This window comes from Podarcis liolepis, assembly GCF_965112155.1.
Source record: "Podarcis liolepis genome assembly, chromosome: 2".
Classification (NCBI taxonomy): domain Eukaryota; kingdom Metazoa; phylum Chordata; class Lepidosauria; order Squamata; family Lacertidae; genus Podarcis; species Podarcis liolepis.
The window spans coordinates 114,704,024-114,726,109 of NC_139555.1; the positions used below are offsets into that span (position 1 = coordinate 114,704,024).

The 22,086-nt window shown below is 48.3% G+C and overlaps 1 protein-coding gene across 4 annotated transcripts in view; it reads left to right on the plus strand.

Moving 5' to 3' along the window:
• The window catches only part of PBX2 (PBX homeobox 2), a 38,739-nt gene extending 16,995 nt beyond the window's left edge, over window positions 1-21,744 (plus strand). For 2 of the 4 annotated variants that reach the window (XM_083492971.1, XM_083492972.1), the window contains exons 3-9: window positions 5,412-5,656; window positions 7,280-7,470; window positions 12,349-12,484; window positions 12,740-12,788; window positions 13,313-13,401; window positions 14,028-14,114; window positions 16,662-21,744. In XM_083492971.1, the coding sequence (XP_083349097.1) occupies window positions 5,412-5,656; window positions 7,280-7,470; window positions 12,349-12,484; window positions 12,740-12,788; window positions 13,313-13,401; window positions 14,028-14,114; window positions 16,662-16,754 (890 nt within the window). In that variant the 3' untranslated portion in view covers window positions 16,755-21,744. Of the gene's footprint in view, window positions 1-5,411; window positions 5,657-7,279; window positions 7,471-12,348; window positions 12,485-12,739; window positions 12,885-13,312; window positions 13,402-14,027; window positions 14,115-16,661 lie in introns of all 4 variants that reach the window. The other 2 variants (XM_083492969.1, XM_083492970.1) reach the window with 1 other exon arrangement.
• The last annotated feature ends 342 nt before the right edge of the window (window positions 21,745-22,086 follow it).

A 22,086-nucleotide genomic window follows, 5' to 3' on the forward strand; every position in this document is an offset into this window, starting at 1 on the left:
TCTGTGAACCGCCCTGAGACCCCTGGGTACAGGGCAGTATATAAATTCAATAAATACAAATAATACAAATAATAAATAATAGGGGGAGGAAGCACTTGAGAGAAGTGGAGAAGATCGGAAGCCAAGTTAACAGGAGGCTGGAGATAAAAGTTTGAACCTTAACTCTGTTAAAAACCACGCAGCATCTAGCACAGTGCATTACAGCAATAATAATAATAATAATAATAATAATAATAATAATAATAATAATAATAATAAATTTTATTTATATCCCGCCCTCCCCAGCCGAAGCCGGGCTCAGAGCGGCTAACAACAGTAAAATGATAAAACATTCTAAAATCATTTCATTATAAAATTAATTCAGTCAGAAATTAATATAACAGTCAGAAAAATCATTTAGTGGTCCTCAGCAATTTCTAAGGGGAAATATTTGGGAACCGCAGGTCTACACTGAACGGCAGTGGTTCTCCAGGGTTGCAGGAAAGGGAGATGCTGGGGATCAAACCTGGGACCAGTGTTAGAAATTAGAAATTAGGCGTGTTTTGTGACGGGTGCGGATCCAGTTGCGACCACGTGGAAATCTCTAGGTGCTGGACTGGTGACTGGGGGAAGCAAAATGTCACTTAGAGAAGGATGTGAAATATTTTTTTCTTGACGCTTGAATTTGTTTTATTCTGGATTGTTTTGTTTGATGTTTTAATGTGTCGTAAACCGCTTTGAGATTTGTTCTTTAAAATATAAAGTGGTATAGAAATGATGATAATAATAGTAATAATAGCACCTAGACATTCCATTGCGGCGATTGTAACTTAGGTTTAAGGTGCCATTTGGCGATGAGAGTACAGTGGTACCTTGGGTTAAGTACTTAATTCGTTCTGGAGGTCCGTTCTTAAACTGAAACTGTTCTTAACCTGAAGCACCACTTTAGCAAATGGGGCCTCCTGCTGCCACCGCACTGCCGGAGCACGATTTCTGTTCTCATCCTGAAGCAAAGTTCTTAACCCAAGGTACTATTTCTGGGTTAGTGGAGTCTGTAACCTGCAGCATATGTAACCTGAGGTACCACTGTATCCAAGTTCCTTACACTTCCTAGGATGTTCTGCACACAAGTCAAACGTTCTGCCCTTAAGCTATGCTCCTTCCTGTACCTTCCCCACTTCTCATTGCCCTCTGCTAGTTGCGAGTATTAACTCCTGAAGTGGAGAGCCTTTTTCTGCTTCTGTAGGTTCTCTGTTTGATTTAGTCCCCTGGCTGTCCAGGATCCTAAATTGTGTAGGGGACCTAGATGAGTAGAGCAATCTCCCCCCTGCTGCTGGTATTTTGCCTTCGGCTGGTGGAAAGTGACGAGGGGAGGGCAGAGTTAGTGCCCCACTCTCCCTTGGGGCAGTCATAATCCCCCCCGAGGATTAGAATGCCAGAATGGGCCCCAAGAGGCTCATAAATCTTCGCCGCAAAAGGGATGCCTGTTTGTCCTGTGTTGATAACACAGCTGTGATTATAGTGAGGTATAAAAATAGCAGCCGCAATAAACACTCTTAAAATGCACTGGGTGATAGTTTAACATCAGTCAAATTCAGGGCAGATCCATTAAAATCCTTGCACTTAAATAACTCGGTGATGTAGCTGGATAGCCCCTTACTAACTTTATTTACTTATTTTTGCAATTCATCCCCGAATATGAGTGGGACTTTGCTCCTTGTTCACCTTCCTGCATACTAGCAGAAAAGGATTTACCGTATTTTTCGCCCTATAGGACGCACTTTTTCCCCTCCAAAAATGAAGGGGAAATGTGTGTGCGTCCTATGGGGCGAATGCAGGCTTCAGGAGAGCCCCACCGCCAGCCCCACAAGCTCGGGGGACAGCGGGAGGCGCAGCGCGCCTTTCCCGCTGTCCCCCGACTTGGTTAGAAGGCTGGCGGGGGGGGAGAAGCCTGCTCCTCCCCGTCGCCAACCCCGCAAACTCTGGGGACAGCGGGAGAGGCACAGCGCGCCATCTCGCTGTCTCCCCACCTGGTTTGGAGGCTGGCGGAGGGCTTCCCCCTCCCCCAGCCCCGCAAGCTCCCAGAGCGATGCCAAAACTGCACGCAGCTTCGGCATCACTCTGGGTCCCGTTCTGGGGGCTGGCGTCGGGGGATGCTCGGGCTGCCCCAGCCCCGTGCCTGGGGAAAAAAAAAAATTCCCCCCCCCTTTATTCTCCCCCCCCCCAATCTACGTGCGTCCTATAGGGCGAAAAATACGGTATTCCTCCCTGCCCCTTCTCTTCCTCCAATTTAAATATGTTTTCACTGCCGGAGGAAAAATCTGTAGGGAAACAGCAGCGAATTCACTCCCCTCTGAAATGAACTTTCAAGGAGCAGAATTTGGGTCTTTTATAGTAGCAGTTAATACAGGGGTGAACTACTGTTTCAATAAAAGTACCTACCTTATGCCAGGTAAGCCTATTTGTCTGTTTAGCCCAATATTGCCACTTCTTGACTGGCAGTGGCTCTCTGGGATCTGAAGCAAAAGTTTTTCCCTATCACCTCCACCCTGAGCCTTTTAGCCATAGATGCTGGGGTTTGACCTAGGGTCCTTTTGTATGCAATGCATATTCATTCATTCTCTCTCTCTCTCTCTCTCTCTCTCTCCTTATAATGTGCCACACCACCTGAAGCTCTGCTATCATGAGCATACATAGGCAATGCTCTATTGGCAAGAGTTCTAGGCGGTTTGCATCGTGGATCGCTCTTCCCGGTTCTCCTACTGGTTAAACATATTTTTTGTGTTGCTTCAGAAACCCACCAAACCTCTTCAACCAGAAAAGAGGGTTGGGTGAAAGGCACAGGGGTGTGCACTAATGTCCTGTAAAAACAAGACTTTGGGAGCTTAAACTGAGAGGTGCCGGAAGGATCAACGCTTGTCCTTTTTTTTTTCTCTCTTCCCGAGTCAAGTGATATTTATCTGTTTTGTTTTGGAAAAATCCTGGACAACTGCGCAGTTTTCAAAATTATGTTCTCTACATCTTGTCAGGTCAAAGTTGCTGTATTCAGCATAATATGTTGTATAGTTCTTTATAATCTTACTAAAGGTAAAGGGACCCCTGACCATTAGGTCCAGTCGTGGACGACTCTGGGGTTGCGGCGCTCATCTCACTTTATTGGCCGAGGGAGCCGGCGTACAGCTTCCGGGTCATGTGGCCAGCAGGACTAAGCCACTTCTGGTGAACCAGAGCAGCGCACGGAAACGCCGTGCCTATTTATCTACTTGCACTGTGTGCTTTCCAACTGCTAGGTTGGCAGGAGCAGGGACCGAACAACAGGACCAAACCCCGTTGCAGGGATTTGAACCGCCAACGTTCCGATTGGCAAGCCCTAGGCTCTGTGGTTTAACCCACAGCGCCACCCGCATCCCAATAATCCTATTAGAACTGTGTTAAGAACAAAATGAACAAAAAACCCCATGTACTTGGCAACAGGATTTTCTCCCGTGGGGTGAGTTCAGTTTCCCCCGGCCTTTGCCAGTGCATTTGACAGATGTGCTTTCCAGTGTTTCAAGCAGTGGTGCATTCCCCCCCACCTCATGCTTCTATAGGGGCTACCAGAAGGGACGCGGGTGGCACTGTGGGTTAAACCACAGAGCCTAGGACTTGCCGATCAGAAGGTCAGCGGTTCGAATCCCTGCGACGGGGTTAGCTCCAGTTGCTCGGTCCCTGCTCCTGCCAAGCTAGCAGTTTGAAAGCACACCAGTGCAAGTAGATAAATAGGTACCGCTCCGGCGGGAAGGTAAACGGCCTTTCCGTGTGCTGCTCTGGTTCGCCAGAAGCGGCTTAGTCATGCTGGCCACAGGACCCGGAAACTGTACGCCGGCTCCCTCGGTCAATAAAGCGAGATGAGCGCTGCAACCCCAGAGTCGGCCACGACTGGACCTAATGGTCAGGGGTCCCTTTAACTTTACCTTAAGGCTACCAGTGGCCATCCGTTTAAAGCACTGCAATAGATGCCACATTAAACAGTCGTGGCTTCCTTCAAAGAAACCTGGGAACTGTAGTTGGTTACGGGTGCTGAGAGCTAGAATTCCCAGCAGTACTTGGGAAGAGGGATGAGCTGTTAAGCCACTCTGGGAGGAGAATATACCACTTTAAACAGCCATGGCTTCCTGCAACCCAGAGCCACAATTCCCAGAGTGGTTTAAGAGCTTGTCCCTCTTCCCAGTAACCAACTACAGTTCCCAGCTTTCTTGGGGAGTGTTTAAAGTGGTCTGAGAGTGCTTCAGCTATTCAGTGTGAACGTGGCTGGTCTCTTTAACAGGACTTTGAGGCTCAGCTGTAGGCCTGGAGATCCTGTCTGGCGCTGGGCCATGGATTTCTGCCCAGCAAAGTTCTCTTAAAGGGACAGGAGTAGGCAAGGGGGTTTCTCGCTTCGGGTTTTGTTGTTGGCAGCCGTGTTACTCCTTTTTTAAACATTAAACTGGCCCCCTGCTGCTCTGCTGTGTTTTCGGGTCGGCCTGACCTACAGACGGTTTTTGGCCGGTGAAGACACCCGGCTGCTAAATATATGCGAGATCAACAAAGAGTCTTGCGACACCAGTGGCCGCTAACCTTGCGGGGCGGGGGCCGCATGCCGGGAAGAGGGCTGTCGCTCCCCTCTTTGCTTATCAAATGATTGATATTTGATCATATCAATGGTCAGGGCGGGGGGTGGAACGACCGGCCACCCTCCTTGAATTTTTGTGTGGCTTTGCCTCCCATCGCCAACATTTGTAGGGTCTTTGGGATGGGGAGAGGGCAGGAAACGCTCAGTGGGCCAGACTGAGCTTGCCACCCCTGCCTTAGAGAGACTTAGCAAAATAATTAGGGCCTGAAAGCTCAGTGCCATAATAAATCAAGTCTGGGGTGCTGCCAGAGTCTTGGTTCTTTTTCCTCCGTGGAAAATGCGGATCAGGTGGCAATTCAAAGCCAAAACAGCAGAGCCAGTCTCCAAACGGAGGGGCAGCTTTGACATTGGAGGTGGTGCTGGGGGGGGGCGTTGAGTTAGGGGGCCCTATTTTTTCCCCTTTCTCTCCTTGGGATCCTCAATATGTTGCTTCTTTGGTTCAACCTCGGGCCTCTTTTCTGCTCTTTCTTTCTTCTTTCTTCTTCTCTCTCCGTCCCCCCCCCCCATATCTCTGTGTCTGTCTGCCAAAAGTTGCTACCCCTTTTCTGGGCCCGCCGTCGCCGTGGCAACGACCTCGGGGTGACCTAGTCTCCTGCCAAGCGACAAAAGAGGAAGGAGGCACCGGGAGGGGGGAGGGAGGAGGGGAAGCCCACCAAGGAAGGGCAGGAAAGGGGGGGCTGGGAATGCCTGTGTGTGTGTGTGTGTGTGTGTGTGTGTGTGTGTGTGAACATGGCCGCCCCACCGTTAACTCCTTCCTTCCCCCTGCCGTCTACCTTTTTAGGACTGAGCATCCGAAGCTCCCAGGAGGAGGAGCCGGTGGACCCCCAGCTGATGCGCTTGGACAATATGCTGCTGGCCGAGGGGGTGGCCGGCCCAGAGAAAGGGGGTGGGTCTGCGGCGGCGGCAGCAGCGGCCGCGGCGGCAGGGGGGGTGTCCCCAGATAACTCCATTGAGCACTCCGATTACCGCAACAAGCTCTCCCAGATCCGCCAGATCTACCACTCAGAGCTGGAGAAATACGAGCAGGTAAGGATGGTGGTGGTGCTGATTATATATGTTGTATTCCTGCCCTGAGTTTCTTCCAGGTTGGGACTTGCGGCGGCTTCCACCATGTTCAAGAACACCCATTATGAAATGCAAAAGCAAGCCAGTTAACAACACGTAGTTGGAACCACATTGAAACACGTTTGGGGGCGCCAGTTTAAAATCCAGCTTGCTTGGCGGCCGACTGGCGGCGCATCAGTTTTCAAAGGCCTTTCTGAACAGGAAGTTCTTCGTATACGTAACAAGGAGGGAGACAGACGTTTCTAACCTCTCTTGGGAGCAGTGTTGGAAACTCAGATGTATCAACTAGGTGCCAAACGGCACCTTAAATAATAATAAAATAAAATTTTATTTATACAGTGGTACCTCGCAAGACGAATACCTCGCAAGACAAAAAACTCGCAAGACGAAAGGGTTTTTGGTTTTTTGAGCTGCTTCGCAAGACGATTTTCCCTATGGGCTTGCTTCGCAAGACGGAAACGTCTTGCAAGTTTGTTTCCTTTTTCTTAACACCATTAATACAGTTGCGACTTGACTTCGAGGAGCAACTCATAGAGGTAGCCTTTTTTGAGGTTTTAAAAGACTTTGGTGATTTTTGAAGCTTTTCCAAAACTTTCCCAACACCGTGCTTCACAAGACGAAAAAAATCGCAAGACGACAAAACTCACGGAACGAATTAATTTCGTCTTGCGAGGCACCACTGTATCCTGCCCTCCCCAGCCGAAGCTGGGCTCACAGCGGCTAACAGCAGTAAAATAATACAGCATTCTAAAATCAATTCATTCTAAAATCAGTTCAAATCAAATTGATGGCAACCATTGGGCTCGAGTTCTATTACCACATCTAAGTTACGCTCAGCACAATGAAATGTCTATTTGCCAGGAGGTTGAAATGGGTGATCATTGGGGTCCCTTCCAGTTCTGCAATTCTATAAGCTCAACTGCATTGCTTGATTGTAGCTTGCTCTTCCAACAATTCACTTGAGCCAGTATGCAAAAGGAGAAACACACAACTTAAGGCAGAGTTTTTTTAAATGGTAGTTGCCCACCTGGTGCCCAGAAAGCTCCCATGTCGTCACAATTGGACCCATGCCAGTAGCGAAACGTAGCTGGCTAATTTCCAACACTGCTTGGGAGGGAATTCCATAATATTGGAGCAACCCAGAATAGGTTTCCGCTCTTGCCACCTCCAAGCATGAGTCCAACGTTGGTGGGATCAAGAGAAGGGGCTCACCCAAGGACCTCATCACCTGGTCAGGGTCATATAGAGAGATATGATCTTTCAGATAGCCTGGGATAAAACCAGATAGGGCTTTCTAGGTCATAACCAGGTAAGGATGTGATTATCATTATTGCTATTATTTATTAAATTTGTATACCACCCTTCATCAGAAGATTACGGGACGGATCACAATGTAAAAAATGCAAAATGAGAACTAAAAATACATAATTAAAAATCCGGGTGGGGCACAGGTCCCCTACATTTGCATTAGGAGCTGGGGGCAGGGATTTTTTTTGGGGGGTATTAATATTCCTTGGGTTTGTGTATTGGAGCTGCTACTCCTCCAACTCAGCCTCTTCCCCTTTCTCACCTGCTCCTCGTCAGGCCTGCAACGAGTTTACGACACATGTGATGAACCTCCTTCGGGAGCAGAGCCGCACGCGCCCCGTGTCGCCCAAGGAGATTGAGCGCATGGTCAGCATCATCCACCGGAAGTTCAGCTCCATCCAGATGCAGCTGAAGCAAAGCACCTGCGAGGCTGTCATGATCCTGAGATCCCGCTTCCTCGATGCCAGGTGACTACTTCACCTATATCTGAAGTGGTTTTTTGTTTTACCTTTGGGACGCGGGTGGCGCTGTGGGTTAAACCACAGAGCCTAGGGCTTGCCTATCAGATGGTCGGCGGTTCAAATCCCCGCGACGGGGTGAGCTCCCGTTGCTCGGTCCCTGCTCCTGCCAACCTAGCAGTTCGAAAGCACACCAGTGCAAGTAGATAAATAGGTACCACCGCGGCAGGAAGGTAAACGGCGTTTCCACGCGCTGCTCTGGTTTCGCCGCAACCCCAGAGTTGGCCACGACTGGACCTAATGGTCAGGGGTCCCTTTACCTTTACCTTAGCCGGGAAGAAACCCAGAGTGGCTGAAAGGGATGGGGAGAGAAGAGAGAGAGGGAGAAAGCAAGCTCAGGCACTGGGTCCTAAATTCACAAGTTCTCACAATGACCAGCGGAAGAGAAGTTCATGGGAATGACTGTCCCTAGATGACAGTTGAGGCAAGCTGGTCTCTCACCAGAGACGATGGATTGGCCCCACTTCTTTTTTATTCCCTGCTCTGCAGCTTCATGCAGTGGCTGTTGCTAGGGAGTACAGTGGTTGACTGGCTCAAAAATTGGTGCTGCCAAGTTCTGTTCCTTCTGCCAGCTTGATGGAGCCAGCCACCTCTGTCTACCAGGAAAGGAGAGCCCACCTCTCCGAGTTTTCTAGGGGAGGCAATTAATAATACAGTCGTACCTTGGATCTCAAATGCCTTGCGAGTCGAACGTTTTGGAACCCGAACATCCAACGCGGCTTCTGAACATTTTGGAAGTCGAACGGACTTCCGGAACGGATTCCGTTCGACTTTCAAGGTTCGACTGTACATCCTTACACAGTGCTTAATTGATGTCTGTTTTTAACTTATGGGTTTTGTTATACGGTTTTAAGTTTTTATTGCTATATACATTGCTTTGATAGGTATATTTTTATGGCACAGTGGCATATAATTTTTTTTATATAAATAAACAAACCTTCCCTGCAGGAAAGGCAAGTGGGACGCATTCTGGCTTCATCTAGTGCGCAGCAAAGGGATTCTGGGTCCCTGTGCTCAGCGCTAGCTAAAGAAACCTCCCTTCCCACTTTGCGTTCTCCCCTGCGGGAAAGAGAGGCAAGGAGTGTGCTGTTGGGTGGTTGGCTGGTCTCTTAGTGCAGATGGGGCACTGTCCCACCAACCTCAGCCTTGATTCCCCCTAGATCAGCATTCAAAACTTGCCAGGTGCATTTTGCACCTGGTTACCAGCCACTTGCGACCAAGTGAAGGTACCTTTGCTCCACGATGGCTTCAGACATCTTCCCCATCTGGAGATGCCTGCCCGGAGATCCTTGGATCTTGATAGTTTTCTCACACTAGCAACACCTCCTGTAGAGTTCTATCCACTGTATTTTATCTGCACAATCAAGAACGGATTTCAGGAACCAAAAAGTTGTATGGGAAAATACGACTTTGGAGCCACCTTTCCCCAAAAATGGCAACTAGGCATTCTGTTTTGGCGACTGTAACCCTGGTTTAAGGAGCCATTTGGCACCTAGCTTATATAACTGAGGGACACAGGTACCGCTGTGGGACGCGGGTGACACTGTGGTCTAAGCCATTGACCTTAGGGCTTGCCGATCAGAAGGTTGGCGGTTTGAATCCCCCCAATGGGGTGAGCTCCTGTTGCTCTGTCCCAGCTCCTGCCAACCTAGCAGTTCGAAAGCACGTCAAAGTGTAAGTAGATAAATAAGTACTGCTCCGGCAGGAAGGTAAACAGAAAAACTGTCTGCGGACAAAAGGTTGGCTCCCTCGGCCAGTAAAGTGAGATGAGCGCCCCAACCCCAGAGTCATCCGCGACTGGACTGAACTGTCAGGGGTCCTTTACCTTACCTTTATATAACTGAGTTTCTAACACTGCCTGCCCTTCTTATGCCATTGCTTCTTTTCAAACTTGGCAGGAAGGACAGAGACAAAACACGAATAAGTTGACTCTGGTGCCCCCTAGAGTTGGTCTCCTTGCCTTCTGCCCTACCACTCCGAATGGGCACAAGCCACTGCTGGTTGTGGGTTGTTGCATCCCGCCAGCACCTCTCGCTTAAGAGAGGCAGGAAGAATGCCAGCTGCAGCTGCTGCCTATATAAGGGGTTCAGAGCTCCTTTTGCTTCTCTGCCCTGTGAAAAAGCCCAGGAAGGGATTCAGGCCATACTGGTTAGCAACACTCAGGAGTAGGAAAGAGAGATCAAGGTCTGCTGGCTTGACCCTTGTGGCTGTACAGCTGCCAACCCAGTCCTCGTCCTTCCTTGGAACCGGAGAGAGGGGCAGGGGTCAGCACAAAACTTCCACTGCTTCCACAGCTTCAGAGTTGGGAGGAAGGCTTGCTGTGGCGAGCAGAACTGCTGAAACTTGATTTCGTTAATTTTTTTAAGTTGCACACTGCCTTTCAATAAGTATTTCCAGAGTAGTTCGTGCTGTTTGGTTGTGGGTGTAATAGTTTTTTTCGTTTGTTTTTTAAAGAAGACTCCAAGCGAATGATTTGATACAAGAGAAGGGAGAAAAACAGCAGGATAAAACATTCCACCATGCTGAATTTTTCATCGGGGGAAAAATCAATAATATTGTCAGAGGTAGCGTATGCCTCTGAATAGCGGGTACCAGGAATCGCAGGTGGGAAGAGCTCTGCAACACTCAGTCTAAGCTTCCCCTAGACCTTTGGCTTGACCCAGCAGGGCTTTCCTTTATATTCTTAGAGAGGATTTTACTTTGCACAGAAAAGCCATCGAAAAGCCAGGGGTAGCCAACCTTTTTATACCTACCGCCCACCAATGCATTTTTTTCTTGATGGTAAAATTTCCTTACCGCCCACCAGTGCTGCAGTAACATGTGGCATAGAACCCCTTTCCGCCCACCTGGAATCCTGAAACGCCCACTAGCTTATTTCCTTCACATCTGGTGGGAGGGCGTTCCACAGGGCAGGTGCCACTACCGAGAAGGCCCTCTGCCTGGTTCCCTGCAACTTGGCTTCTCGCAGTTAGGGAACCACCGGTAGGCCCTCGGCGCTGGACCTCAGTGTCCGGGCTGAATGATGGGGGTGGAGACGCTGCTTCAGGTATATAGGATCAAGGCTGTTTAGGGCTTTCAAGGTCAGCATCAACACTTTGAATTGTGCTCGGAAATGTACTGGGAGCCAAAGCAGATCTCTCAGGACCGGTGTTATGTGGTTCCGGCGGCCGCTCCCAGTCACCAGTCTAGTTGCTGCATTCTGGATTAATTGCAGTTTCCGGGTCACCTTCAAAGGTAGCCCCACGTAGAGCGCATTGCAGTAGTCCACCTGTGGAAATCTAGCATGTTAGGGGAATGAGTTCTAGGGCAGCTGTCCACTCTTCATTAATTAAAATTTTGCATCGGTTATAGTTTAATTCCTCCACCTGTTTTAATTATGAAAATTGAGTAAATGTTTGTGTTTGAAATCTTTACCTTTTCTTGGCATAATTCTGCATTTGCTAGGAGAGAGGCAATGATCTAGGGACAACACTGAAGACCTGTTCCCCAATCTCTGGCAACCGCAGTGGTTCCCTGTTTCCCCCGCTGGGATTTCAACAGGCATTGCTAACATACTTTTAGGAAAGATGTTATAGCCATAAGGGCTAGATTCCTGTCTCCTTAAAACATAAAATAGAAATATCTGATTCAGAAGAAGCTGAATGGCGCACCAAGGGTGGACAGTGGACTGTTTCAGCACTCCTGCAAAACCTCTGTATTCTTGTATCTGGCCTGGTATCTGGCCAAGCCTCCGGCCTGACACACATTGACTTTTGCATGTTAGTTTCCAACAAAAGCAGGCAATAAACAAAACACACAAGGGATGCTCAAATCCTGCAATTTGTCAAGTGGCACAGCGCTAGGAGGGATGCCACACATTTTATCAGAGCATATAGCCCAGCCTCTAATTCTCCTCGCGTCTCTAACCTTTTGAGGGCCTCTTGCAGATGCCACCATCTCTGGAGTCTACTACACAATATAGGCCTTCAGGGTGACAGCACCTGGCCTGTGGAATTCCCTCCCATCAAATGTCAGGCAGACACGGTCTCTGTTGCCGTTGTGGCGCCTTCCTCTTCCTACAAGCCTTTTAGAATCATTGAATTTTAGAGTTGGAAGGGACCCCGAGGCCATCTAGTCCAACCCCCTGCAATGCAGGAATCTCAGCTGAAGCATCCAGGACAGACAGCCGTCCAACCTCTGCTTAAAAACCTCCAAGAAAGGGGAGTTCACCACCTCTCGTGGGAGTCCGTTCCACTGCCGAACAGCTCTTACTGTCAGAAAGTTTTTCCAGATGTTTAGTTGCAGTCTCCTTCCTTGTAACTTGAAGCCATTGGTTCGAGTCCTACCCTATGGAGAGAAATGTGGGGCCCGGAATTGTTTTCATCGCTTGGCATCCTGAGTTCCTTTTGAAGGAAGGGTGGGGTACAAATTTAATAAGTAACAATACAGTGGTACCTCGGGTTACATACGCTTCAGGTTACAGACTCCGCTAACCCAGAAATAGTTTTTCAGGTTAAGAACTTTGCTTCAGGATGATAACAGAAATCGTGTGGCGGCAGCAGGAGGCCCCATTAGCTAAAGTGGTGCTTCAGGTTAAGAACAGTTTCAGGTTAAGAATGGACCTCCGGAACGAATTAAGTACTTAACCCGAGGTACCACTGTAGCTCGGTTCCACCACCCCGATACCCGTGGGTATAGGGCGAAATGCAAATTTCATAAATAACAACAATACTTCTGGATTCCACATGCTGCACGCCCACCCCACTGTTTACCCCGACTGCCTTTCTTTTCCTCTTCCCAAATTGCTGCCTCTGCCAACCCTGCACATCCTTTTCTTTTCGCTCGCAGGCGGAAGCGGCGCAATTTCAGCAAGCAGGCTACGGAGGTGCTCAATGAGTATTTCTACTCTCACCTGAGCAACCCTTACCCCAGCGAAGAGGCCAAAGAGGAGCTTGCCAAGAAGTGTGGAATCACAGTCTCACAGGTACCCGGGTGTGTGTTGGGGGGGGGGTGAGGTGGGGGGGCAGGCCCCAGGCTGTGCTAGAGAGGCCCCTGAGTATGGGACAGGGTTGGCTGGGGAGGGGAGGAAAAGCTCATTGTTTGGCTGACCTGTCAATACATAATCCCCTCCCCTTCCCTCCCCACCCCTCTTTTCCCCCCCTCATTCCCTCCCCGCTTCCCATCCCTTCATGTTTGACCTTCCCTCCCCCCCCTGGACTTCCCCCCTCCCTCCTTCCAGGTCTCAAACTGGTTCGGGAACAAGCGCATCCGCTATAAGAAGAACATCGGCAAGTTCCAAGAGGAAGCCAATATTTACGCCGTGAAAACGGCTGTCAGCGCCGCACAGAGTGGGGGCGACTCCCCCAACACCCCCTCCTCCGCGGGTAACTCCCCTCCCCCCCGAAAAAAGCTCCGCCACACCCCATGTTGGTGCGGGAGTCCTCCTCGCTGGGTTTGGAGAAACGTGGAACCCTCCCCTCCAACATGCGCTGGAGTTCCCGAAGGAGATCCCTCCAACACCAGCGCCCCCGCCCCACTCCCCCATGGTCAGTGTGTGCGCCCCCTCCTGGGCGCAGAGCGGCGAGGTGCCCCCTCACACCCGCTCCCCCACACGCCCGTGTTTGCGTCCCCCCGTCGGCCTTGGAGTAGCCAAGGCTTTCTCCTGCAGGCAGGTCGTCTCGGCTTGCTTCTTCAGCTAGTTGCCTTTTGCAGTGGTGTTCACCTTTTTCTTTACTCGAAGCAACCGTGCGTTCCACCCCCAGTCACCCTGTTGCTGTCTTTCGCTCCCGCCCCTTCCTCTGTTTTCTGGCAGGCTCCGGCGGCTCCTTCAACCTCTCCAGCTCTGGGGATATGTTCATGGGCCTTCAGGGTCTGAATGGAGACTCGTATCCCACATCACAGGTCAGTTCCTTTCCCTCCTGGGACGGCTCGGGGCATGCTCTAGTTATCTCCCACGTGGACTGCGGCAATGCGCTCTATGTGGGGCTGCCTTTGCAGGTGACCCGGAAACTACAATTACTCCAGAATGGGGCAGCTAGACTGGTGACTGGGAGTGGCCGCCGAGACTATATAACACTGGTCCTGAAATACCTACATTGGCTCCCAGCACAGTTTTTTGGAGTTGCGGACCGCCGAAACCTGGAAGTACTGGAGCGGGTTACTTCCGGGTCTGCAACCCCCCAAAACACAACACTTTCCAAAATACTAGCAGAAGTCTTATTTTTCTGTAAAAATGAAAAGAGAAGAAAATTAGAGGAAATTGGCAATTTTAACAAACTTTCCCTGTCCCCTGTAGAAAAAAAGAGAGAGGAAAGATTGACGTAAAATGGAAAATACACGCTACATAGCAAAACAGTGCCGTAAATCAGTTGACAGTTTTGAGTAAACTCCACATTGCTTGATCCTTCTTAATGCCCACTCAAGTCTTCATGAGAAGTTTTCAGTCCAGCATAACTGCTGCTCCTGTCTTATTCTCCCCATCCCTGCTGTCATTTTGCCCTTTTTATGTGTCTTCCCTCAACTACTAGGTGGAATCGATGCGTCACTCGATGGGGCCAGGGGGCTACGGGGACAGTATGGCTGCCACCCAGATGTACAGTCCACGAGAAATGAGGGTGAGTTTGTGCGTCGGGAGACTTGACCCATCTGGTTCTCACTGAAGAGGTAACTTTGTTCTGTCTGGGATGTATTGCTTTAGACTGCATGCATGTCAGGGCTCACACTATACAAGAGTCCTGCTAGATTAGGACAAAGGTCCACCTAGGCCCCATCTGCACCAAACATTTCATAGAATCATAGAATCATAGAGTTGGAAGAGACCACAAGGGCCATCGAGTCCAACCCCCTGCCAAGCAGGAAACACCATCAGAGCACTCCTGACATATGGTTGTCAAGCCTCTGCTTAAAGACCTCCAAAGAAGGAGACTCCACCACACTCCTTGGCAGCAAATTCCACTGTCGAACAGCTCTTACTGTCAGGAAGTTCATCCTAATGTTTAGGTGGAATCTTCTTTCTTGTAGTTTGGATCCATTGCTCCGTGTCCGCTTCTCTGGAGCAGCAGAAAACAACCTTTCTCCCTCCTCTATGTGACATCCTTTTATATATTTGAACATGGCTATCATATCACCCCTTAACCTCCTCTTCTCCAGGCTAAACATGCCCAGCTCCCTTAGCCGTTCCTCATAATCACTGTGATGCTACTTTAGGCACTCGTGGTTTTCCTGAAAGAGTTCTGGGAACAGTAGTTTATTAATGGTGCTTAAGAGTTGTAAGGAGACCCCTATTCCTTCTCACTGAGCTATAATTCCCAGAGCGGTCAAGCATTCAGTCCTACTTCACAGAGAAGTTGAAGCTCTGTGAGCTGGAATTACGGTCTACTGGCCCCTCTCAGCACTGTTAAGAAACTACAGTTCCCAATATTATTTTGAGGGAAAGGCATTGGTTTTGATTTGATATTTGCATTCTGCTTTTCCAACAACAAGCGCTGAGCTCAAAAGCGGCTCACAGTAATCACAATAGCGCTGAAAAACCCAAACATTGGGATCATTATAATATCCAACGCAATAGCATATAAATAAAGTAAACTGCAGTGACAGAGTCAGCAAAACAATTAATACAGTTCAATAAAGCCGTGACTGTTTAAAGTGGTATCGTAGGTATTTGAAATGTATAGGCTGTAGTCCAACTCCTGTTTTCCACAGTGGTCAAGCCACTAGCAGAGCAGGAATGCAATAGCCTGGCAGAGGTTGTTCGGTGATACACGGCTTCTGAATGTGGAGATTTCATTTAACCAGTTGTGGTTTCTAGCCGTTCTCTTACGGGTGGAATCCATTTGGTGTCCCAGCACTCACAGAGGTGTGCTTTTGATGGGGAGGAATCTGCTAGGAGAAGAGGAGGGGAAGGCGATTTTGCCAGTTCCTTGTGCAGCCCTTCCATCTATTCTGGAAGGCTTCCCGATTCTTTGGGGCTGCAGGGGGATATCTGCAAAAATTCCCTCCCTCTGATTCCCGTAGGCAAAAGCCGTCCGCTTTGCTGCAAGGACACCAATTGGATTCCACCTCGCAAATCCTCCCTCTAATCCCCTTTTAAAACGATCTGAGCTTGATGTCCATTGCCACAGCTTCCAGGCTGACATTTAATTATGCCTTGCGTATGAAGAAGATTTGGTTTGAGGAGATTCAGGGACTGAAGATACTTTTCCTCTCCTGGACCTCACAAGAACCCAAGTGAGGGTAGAGGATTGTGCCCAGTGTGGTGAACTGTGTAACAGCAGCTTGTGGCGGTTGCAATATCTGAATGCTCCCACATCAATAAACTACATTCCTGCTAGTAAAACTAAACAAAACCACTATCTTTGGGGACAGCCTAGACTCGAACCACAGCTGTGCATATGCTCAGCGTTAAACATAATTACAGTTCTATGTCAGGAAAGGCTGAATATAAATTGATTCAAATATTTTATTCTGGCCTTGCTAGTGATGGGGGAGGTAAGGTAGTGGGAGCCCTGCCCCAGTCAGTGGCTTCAAACGCCACAGTGGCTTCTGAGATTTCAGCAAGCATTCCAGCATGTTTCCCAAGTAGAGTCATGTGACCTAGAAGCCCGTTTAAAGGGAGAAGCCCGAGATGATTGTGGAGCTGAATTATGTGCCCACTTTTACGTTCTGGTATGTGCACGCTCCTCAACGGAAAGAAAGAAATACGAGGTTTTCTTTCTTACTTGGTGAAGCTTACTAAAATGATTCATCTGAGTCCAAAGTAGTTAAAGGTCCAGGAGAAGCCTTTTATCACGTGATCTGCTGTTTGCAGGGGCTGCTCATTAGATCCAATAAAATAAAGGGAGTCAGCACACATACACACCCACCCACCCACCCCTGAACTCTTTCTTCCTTCTACTGTAGAACTGTTTTTGATAGCAAAATTACGGATTCTTTGTTGCAGAGAAGAGTTGGGCAGGTTGCTGGCACCTAATGGTCTATAATGGTGCCAAGGGGGCGGACTGGGAACAAGCACTCCCCAGTCTCTGGGAAAGCGGAGCTAGGAGAACTCCCACGGAAAGGAAAAGAGGTTTAGCAGGTTGGAACTTTGCAAGAAACTGCAAATTAAATTGCCTCTATTTTTTTTTTTTTTTTGTAACAACTGTTTCTCTCCTTTTTTTCACCAGGCCAATGGTGGCTGGCAAGAAGCAGCCACCCCATCCTCTGTGACCTCCCCAACAGAAGGTCCTGGTAGTGTCCACTCTGACACCTCCAACTGATCCTGCAGGGCTGCGCTCCCTCCTCTGTCATTTTCTTCCTGGCTCCAGTGGTGGGGGGAGGGAATTAACCCTAGTGCTGAACTAGGCTGGGCAGGGAAAGAACTCGTCTTTTCTCCCACCTGGCAGGAGATCACTGCACCACCCGCAGTGCCGGGGCAGGGGAGGGAAGCAAGTACAGCATCTCTTGGCATTCAAGGTGGCAACACTCCATGGGGACGGTGAATTCAAGATGGCACCCGTTGTGATCCAAGATCCTTCCATGATCCTGAACGGCACCTCTTAATAAGCAAGACACAACTCTAGAAGCGGTGAAGGGGACCCAAGACGGTGGGAGGCGGGGTGGGGAGCGGGTGGGAGGGGCTATCTCAAGTGGTCCGTCTGCTTGGAGGGGCTAGGCAGATGAGCTAATGTACCTACCTGCAATGCGATATCATAATCTGCTGGCTCGGCCTTGTAGATAAGCACACCTGCCTGAGGGGCGTCGAGATGGCATCTAAACTGCTTATCGTGGGATTGCGATTCAAGATGGCAGCACCAACGGGTCTCTTGGTAGTAGGATGAGCAGAGACGTTGGCCGAAGAGGGCTTAAGTTGGCATCTCTCCATGATGGGATGATTCCAAGATAGCAAACTGTGGCGTCTTCCTGTCGAGATTTGAACATGGCATGTATATATAAAAGAGAGAAGGGAAATCAGGCATGGATCCTGTCTGGACTCAAGGTGGGCATCTCCTTTGCTGGTGCTGACCAGAGACACCAACATCCTTATGAAATACTTTGGCAGAAAACGAACATGTAAGGCGATACAAGGGCCTCGCTGCAAGATTGTGTGGAGCCACGGCGAAACCCTCACCTAGGCTGCAGAAACCATTATACCTCTCAGTGAATAGGTTCCCTGGGTATGAAGATCTAAGATGGCTACCATCTGAATCAGAAAGGGGATATAGCCATGAAGAGAAGTTGTGAGGGGCCCAAGATGTTACAGACCGGTGCCTTTCCATTAGGCCAGAAGTGGGAAACCCTTGACCTTCCAACGGTTGTTGGGCTTCAGCTGTTGGCCATGCTGGGGTTGATGGGAGATGTTGTTCATCAACATCTGGAGAGCCAAAGGTTCCCTGCTAAAGAGACAGAACATACCGTGGTACCTTTTATCAGAAAGACAGTGGGGGCTGCCTTTTCAAAATGGCGGTTCAAGGTAATAGGGGAGGGGAAGTAGTAATAAGCACAAACTTCCTATCTCCTAGGCAGGACTAGAAGTTGTGGGGGAAGCCATAGGGCTAAGAGAGCCCAGCACACCCCACATTACACATGCTGTATACTGTAGCTGCATTATGGGTGATGGGGGTCTGCTTTTCTTACTGTCAAATCTCTTGCTTTCTGAGCTGGTTTGGGGGGGGGTTGCCTCTTCTCTCTCTATTTCAGTTTATCCCATTGTAACCATTTCTTATTGTGTGTACAGTTTCTTGAGTTTTTTCTCTCTGCTGTTTCTTATATTCTTGATATTTCCCCCCTGTTAAGTTCTTTTCCCTTTCTCCACTCCATCACCATCTTAGGGCTTTTCCGCCTGGTCTGACCAAGCACAATCAGATAGGTTTCTAAATGTCACAATCCTCTTTGTGTGATATTTGCGCAGGCCCTAATTTCGTTCAAAATGGAGAAAATGACCTTTAAATATATACTTCAAAGGAAGTTTACAGAATGGTGGAGATACAGGTTGGGCACAGCAGTATCCCTTCCCATTAAATGGATATGCTGTGTATCTGGGACAAACTATAAATTATGTTAAATGCACCATTTCATTTCTTCACTTTTAAAAACAGACATGTGGAGCAGTGACTGGTTCCAAAAAATCCCCCGCCACTCCCAAAAATGTCTGCTTGCCTTGGAAGGAAAGCTTCCATTAATGAAATTGCTTCAGGGGGCCTTTTTATTGGCAAGAGTCCTGCTTGCAGTTTTTGTTTTTTAAAAACCCACCAGGTTAATTGATGGGACTTAATGTAATGTATGGTTTAAAATGGGGTTTGAAGCCCCTGTGGTCGGAAAGTAGGTCCTGATGGATGGGTGTCCTTGAAAGGGAATCTGCCTACCCTCACCCACCAGTCAAAAGAGTGTTGGGGGGGACAGCAGGCTTGGTTGAGCGTCTATTCTCTCAATTCACATCTGGTGATGGCCTGATAGAGTGTGGATTGTTCAGATGCCCCAGGAATACTCCCAGAATCCTCTGCAACTGGGTAGAGTCTCTGTGGCAGATCTGCAAGGGATGGAGAAACTGAAGGTGGGAAAACAAGGAAAGTGCTACAGTACCAGCCAGGGAAATTGCATTTTGCCAGGGGCAGCGTATTCTGGTTAAATGCTCTGGCAGTGCAATAGTCTTTCAAAGGAAGGGACAGATACGAGGGGAGGTTTGGGAACAAAACAGGAAATATCATTTGTTGTGCAACCACCCCCTGCTCCAGAACCCTGATTTGTGCAGAAAAGCTCACTCAATGCTTCCATTTTTCCTTTAGCCCAATGCAAATATGGAGGATTTGAACAAACCAAAAGCATTACTCCAGTATCCCATCTTCATTGATTTCCTTCCCTCCCTTTGCTCCTATGAATTCCAGCCCAAAGGGGTCGCTAGCGATGCTTGGGAAGCTAGTATAGTTTATATTTCAAAGGACCGTTTTATCCAGAATTGAGTAAGGCGTTTCCCCCACTGTGATGGAAAGAAATGGTATGAGTGTGTAAATAGTTTTGTTTGGGAAGCGAATGGCCTGAATGAGAGGCAGAAGCTGAGGAGGGAGACAAATCTAGTAAAAACCACACAGAATGGATCCAAGTGCACGAGAGCAGATAGTGGGTGAGAAATACGAAATAGGAGAGAGCGATATCAAAAGTAGTGAGAGGTGGGAATGAAACACAGTGGGAAAACATAAATGGTAGGGAGATAAGCTAAAATCTCCCGGCAAGAGAATATGAACTAAGGAAGACAAATCTGAAGGGCAGGAATATTGAAACTCGAAAGAGTTTGGAACTAACGAAGAGATTGCAGGCTGGAAAGAGGGAAATTAGAAGAGTAGTGGGAAAGGATTATAAAGTAGAAAAGATCCAATAGATTGGGGGGTGGGGAGAGAAATCACGCATTCAGCGGCACTTGTTCACAAGAGGAATGTGTACTTGGATCAGAAAATAGGATTTGGACGTGAGAAGATACCAAAATAAGACTCGAAAGACGGAATGTGGATAAAGGCAATCGGATTGCAAAAGATGACGAAGGAACGGTCCAAAGGACGGAGGAAAGGCCTGCTTGTGGAAGTTGCCAAAGCCGAAGGGATTCAGACCCAAGGGTGGACATTGGGTGCGACAGGCGCAAATCCTGATGGCACAAGAGACCCATTAGGAGCAATGGAAACCCACATAAGACTTTTCAAGTTGCTCTCCCCCTTGCTCGCAGGGAGGGCTCCATGCTAGTCAGTCCAATAGCTTTATTACCTCATGGCGCAAGAAACCAATAGAGTCTTGGAACAGAGACCTTTTGAACCTGCTACCTCTGTGTGCCCTGTGGGGTTTTTTTGGGGGGAGAACAGTGCTGTGAGACACCCCCCCCCAAAAAAAAACCTCCCTGCCCCGTTCCCTTTGACTGAGGGTATTGGGGTTCATCACCCTGACTGGCCGTTTTGACTTGTTCTGTTTTGGGTTTGTTTTGTTTTCTTGCTCTAGATTGCCTTTGCTTTTATTATCATTTTTCTTCTATAAAATTGGAAGACAGTTTTTGCCCTGGGATTCATTTGGGTAAAAGGAGGAGGAAATGAGTGGGTAGGAAAGTCTGGTTCACCCCCAAAACACACACACCTGTTTGCTGGGTATCTATACAAGCCCAAACCACAGAGACCAAACCACACTTTTCACCATTCAGACCAGTTTGCGGTGTGTGTGGGAAAGCTCAAAATGTCTTGTGGCAGAAGCGCTTACGTGCCAATACATTTTTGTGAACCACTCTTATTTGGGGTTTTTTTCATCATGCCAATGTCGACTGTGGAGGGGGTTAGAATAGCTTTGTCTGGTGAAAGCACCTGAACCATATGAGAAACCACTTCACACAGCTTGCCACATGAAGCTGCTTACAAAGTTGTTTCGAGCAATTTGCCTAGCGCAACATTTAATCTCTGTTCTGGTCCTTGGTGGCTGACGGCAGCCATTTTGTTTCTTAGGCCGAGGGGTTAGGATTGCCACTTGGCCAATTTCTGACTGATGTACCTGTTCTGTTTCTTACAAAACAAAACAAAACCAGGCCCTGCAGCTTATTCCTTATGGTTTTGGTTTTCTCTTTTAAGTGGTAATCCTAAAACAATGGCTGGTTGTCTGCCAACATGAGGAAAGATAAATGAGGTTAGGACACCCATGTTGAAACAGTTCCCGCACACAAATTCCAATTGGATTTACTTGAATTGACAACATAAGTTACAGCCTTAAGGCCAAACTAGATGTGTAGTTCTTTTTCTCTCACAGTATTTTTTTTCCTTTTTAACAATAATAGTGGGGGTGGGCTTAATTATTTCTGTGTGATTGTATGTTTTGTAACTTCTATATTTTACCAGGTGAGGCAAGTGGGGTGAGGGGGTGGTTTAGTATGTGACTGGGAAAACGGCCTGTATGACTGGGGAAGGATTCACACGACATTCCTCCATTCCAATATTTGGCTTTTCTGGTGTGCCTATACAAAACAAGATGGCAATGGAAGGAGATTTCCAGATCCTGGTTCTCCTGCCGTCCCATCCAGATTAGCTAGAAGCAGTGCTTTTTGTGTGTGACAGTGCTCACCAGTACAGAGCACCGTCATGTCATTTATTTTATTTTTGGATGCCCGTGGCAGCCATTTTGTTCTGGCACCCTCAGCATTTCTTTTGAGTACTGGCACCTCTTAATTTTTTTAACAACAACTAAAGCAGTGCCAGGAAAGGCCCTGAATGGCACACTTATGAGAATGATAAAATGAATGAGCCAGATTCACATTTCTGGTGGTTGTTATTTGGTACCAATGATTGGGGGGCTGGCTCTTCTTCCCCATTTTTAATTTTTTGGTTTGTTTTTTTTGGTACGCACCTTAACATCTAACAAACAGGTGCAGAAGTTTGGGAACCACTGCACTAAATAATACCGCTGACCTGACTAGCCGGTTGTCAGCCCTGCCCAGTTTATACACCATTTAAAGATGCAGGTTTTGAGGCTCTTTTGGGGCAGGCTTAATATTTCAGGAGGTCCCAACATGATGTGCCTGTAATGGAAACCACCATTGTGGCAATTTCCACCCCTTGTGAGACTGTTAAAAAGGTGCACCAGTGCTGTTTGTGG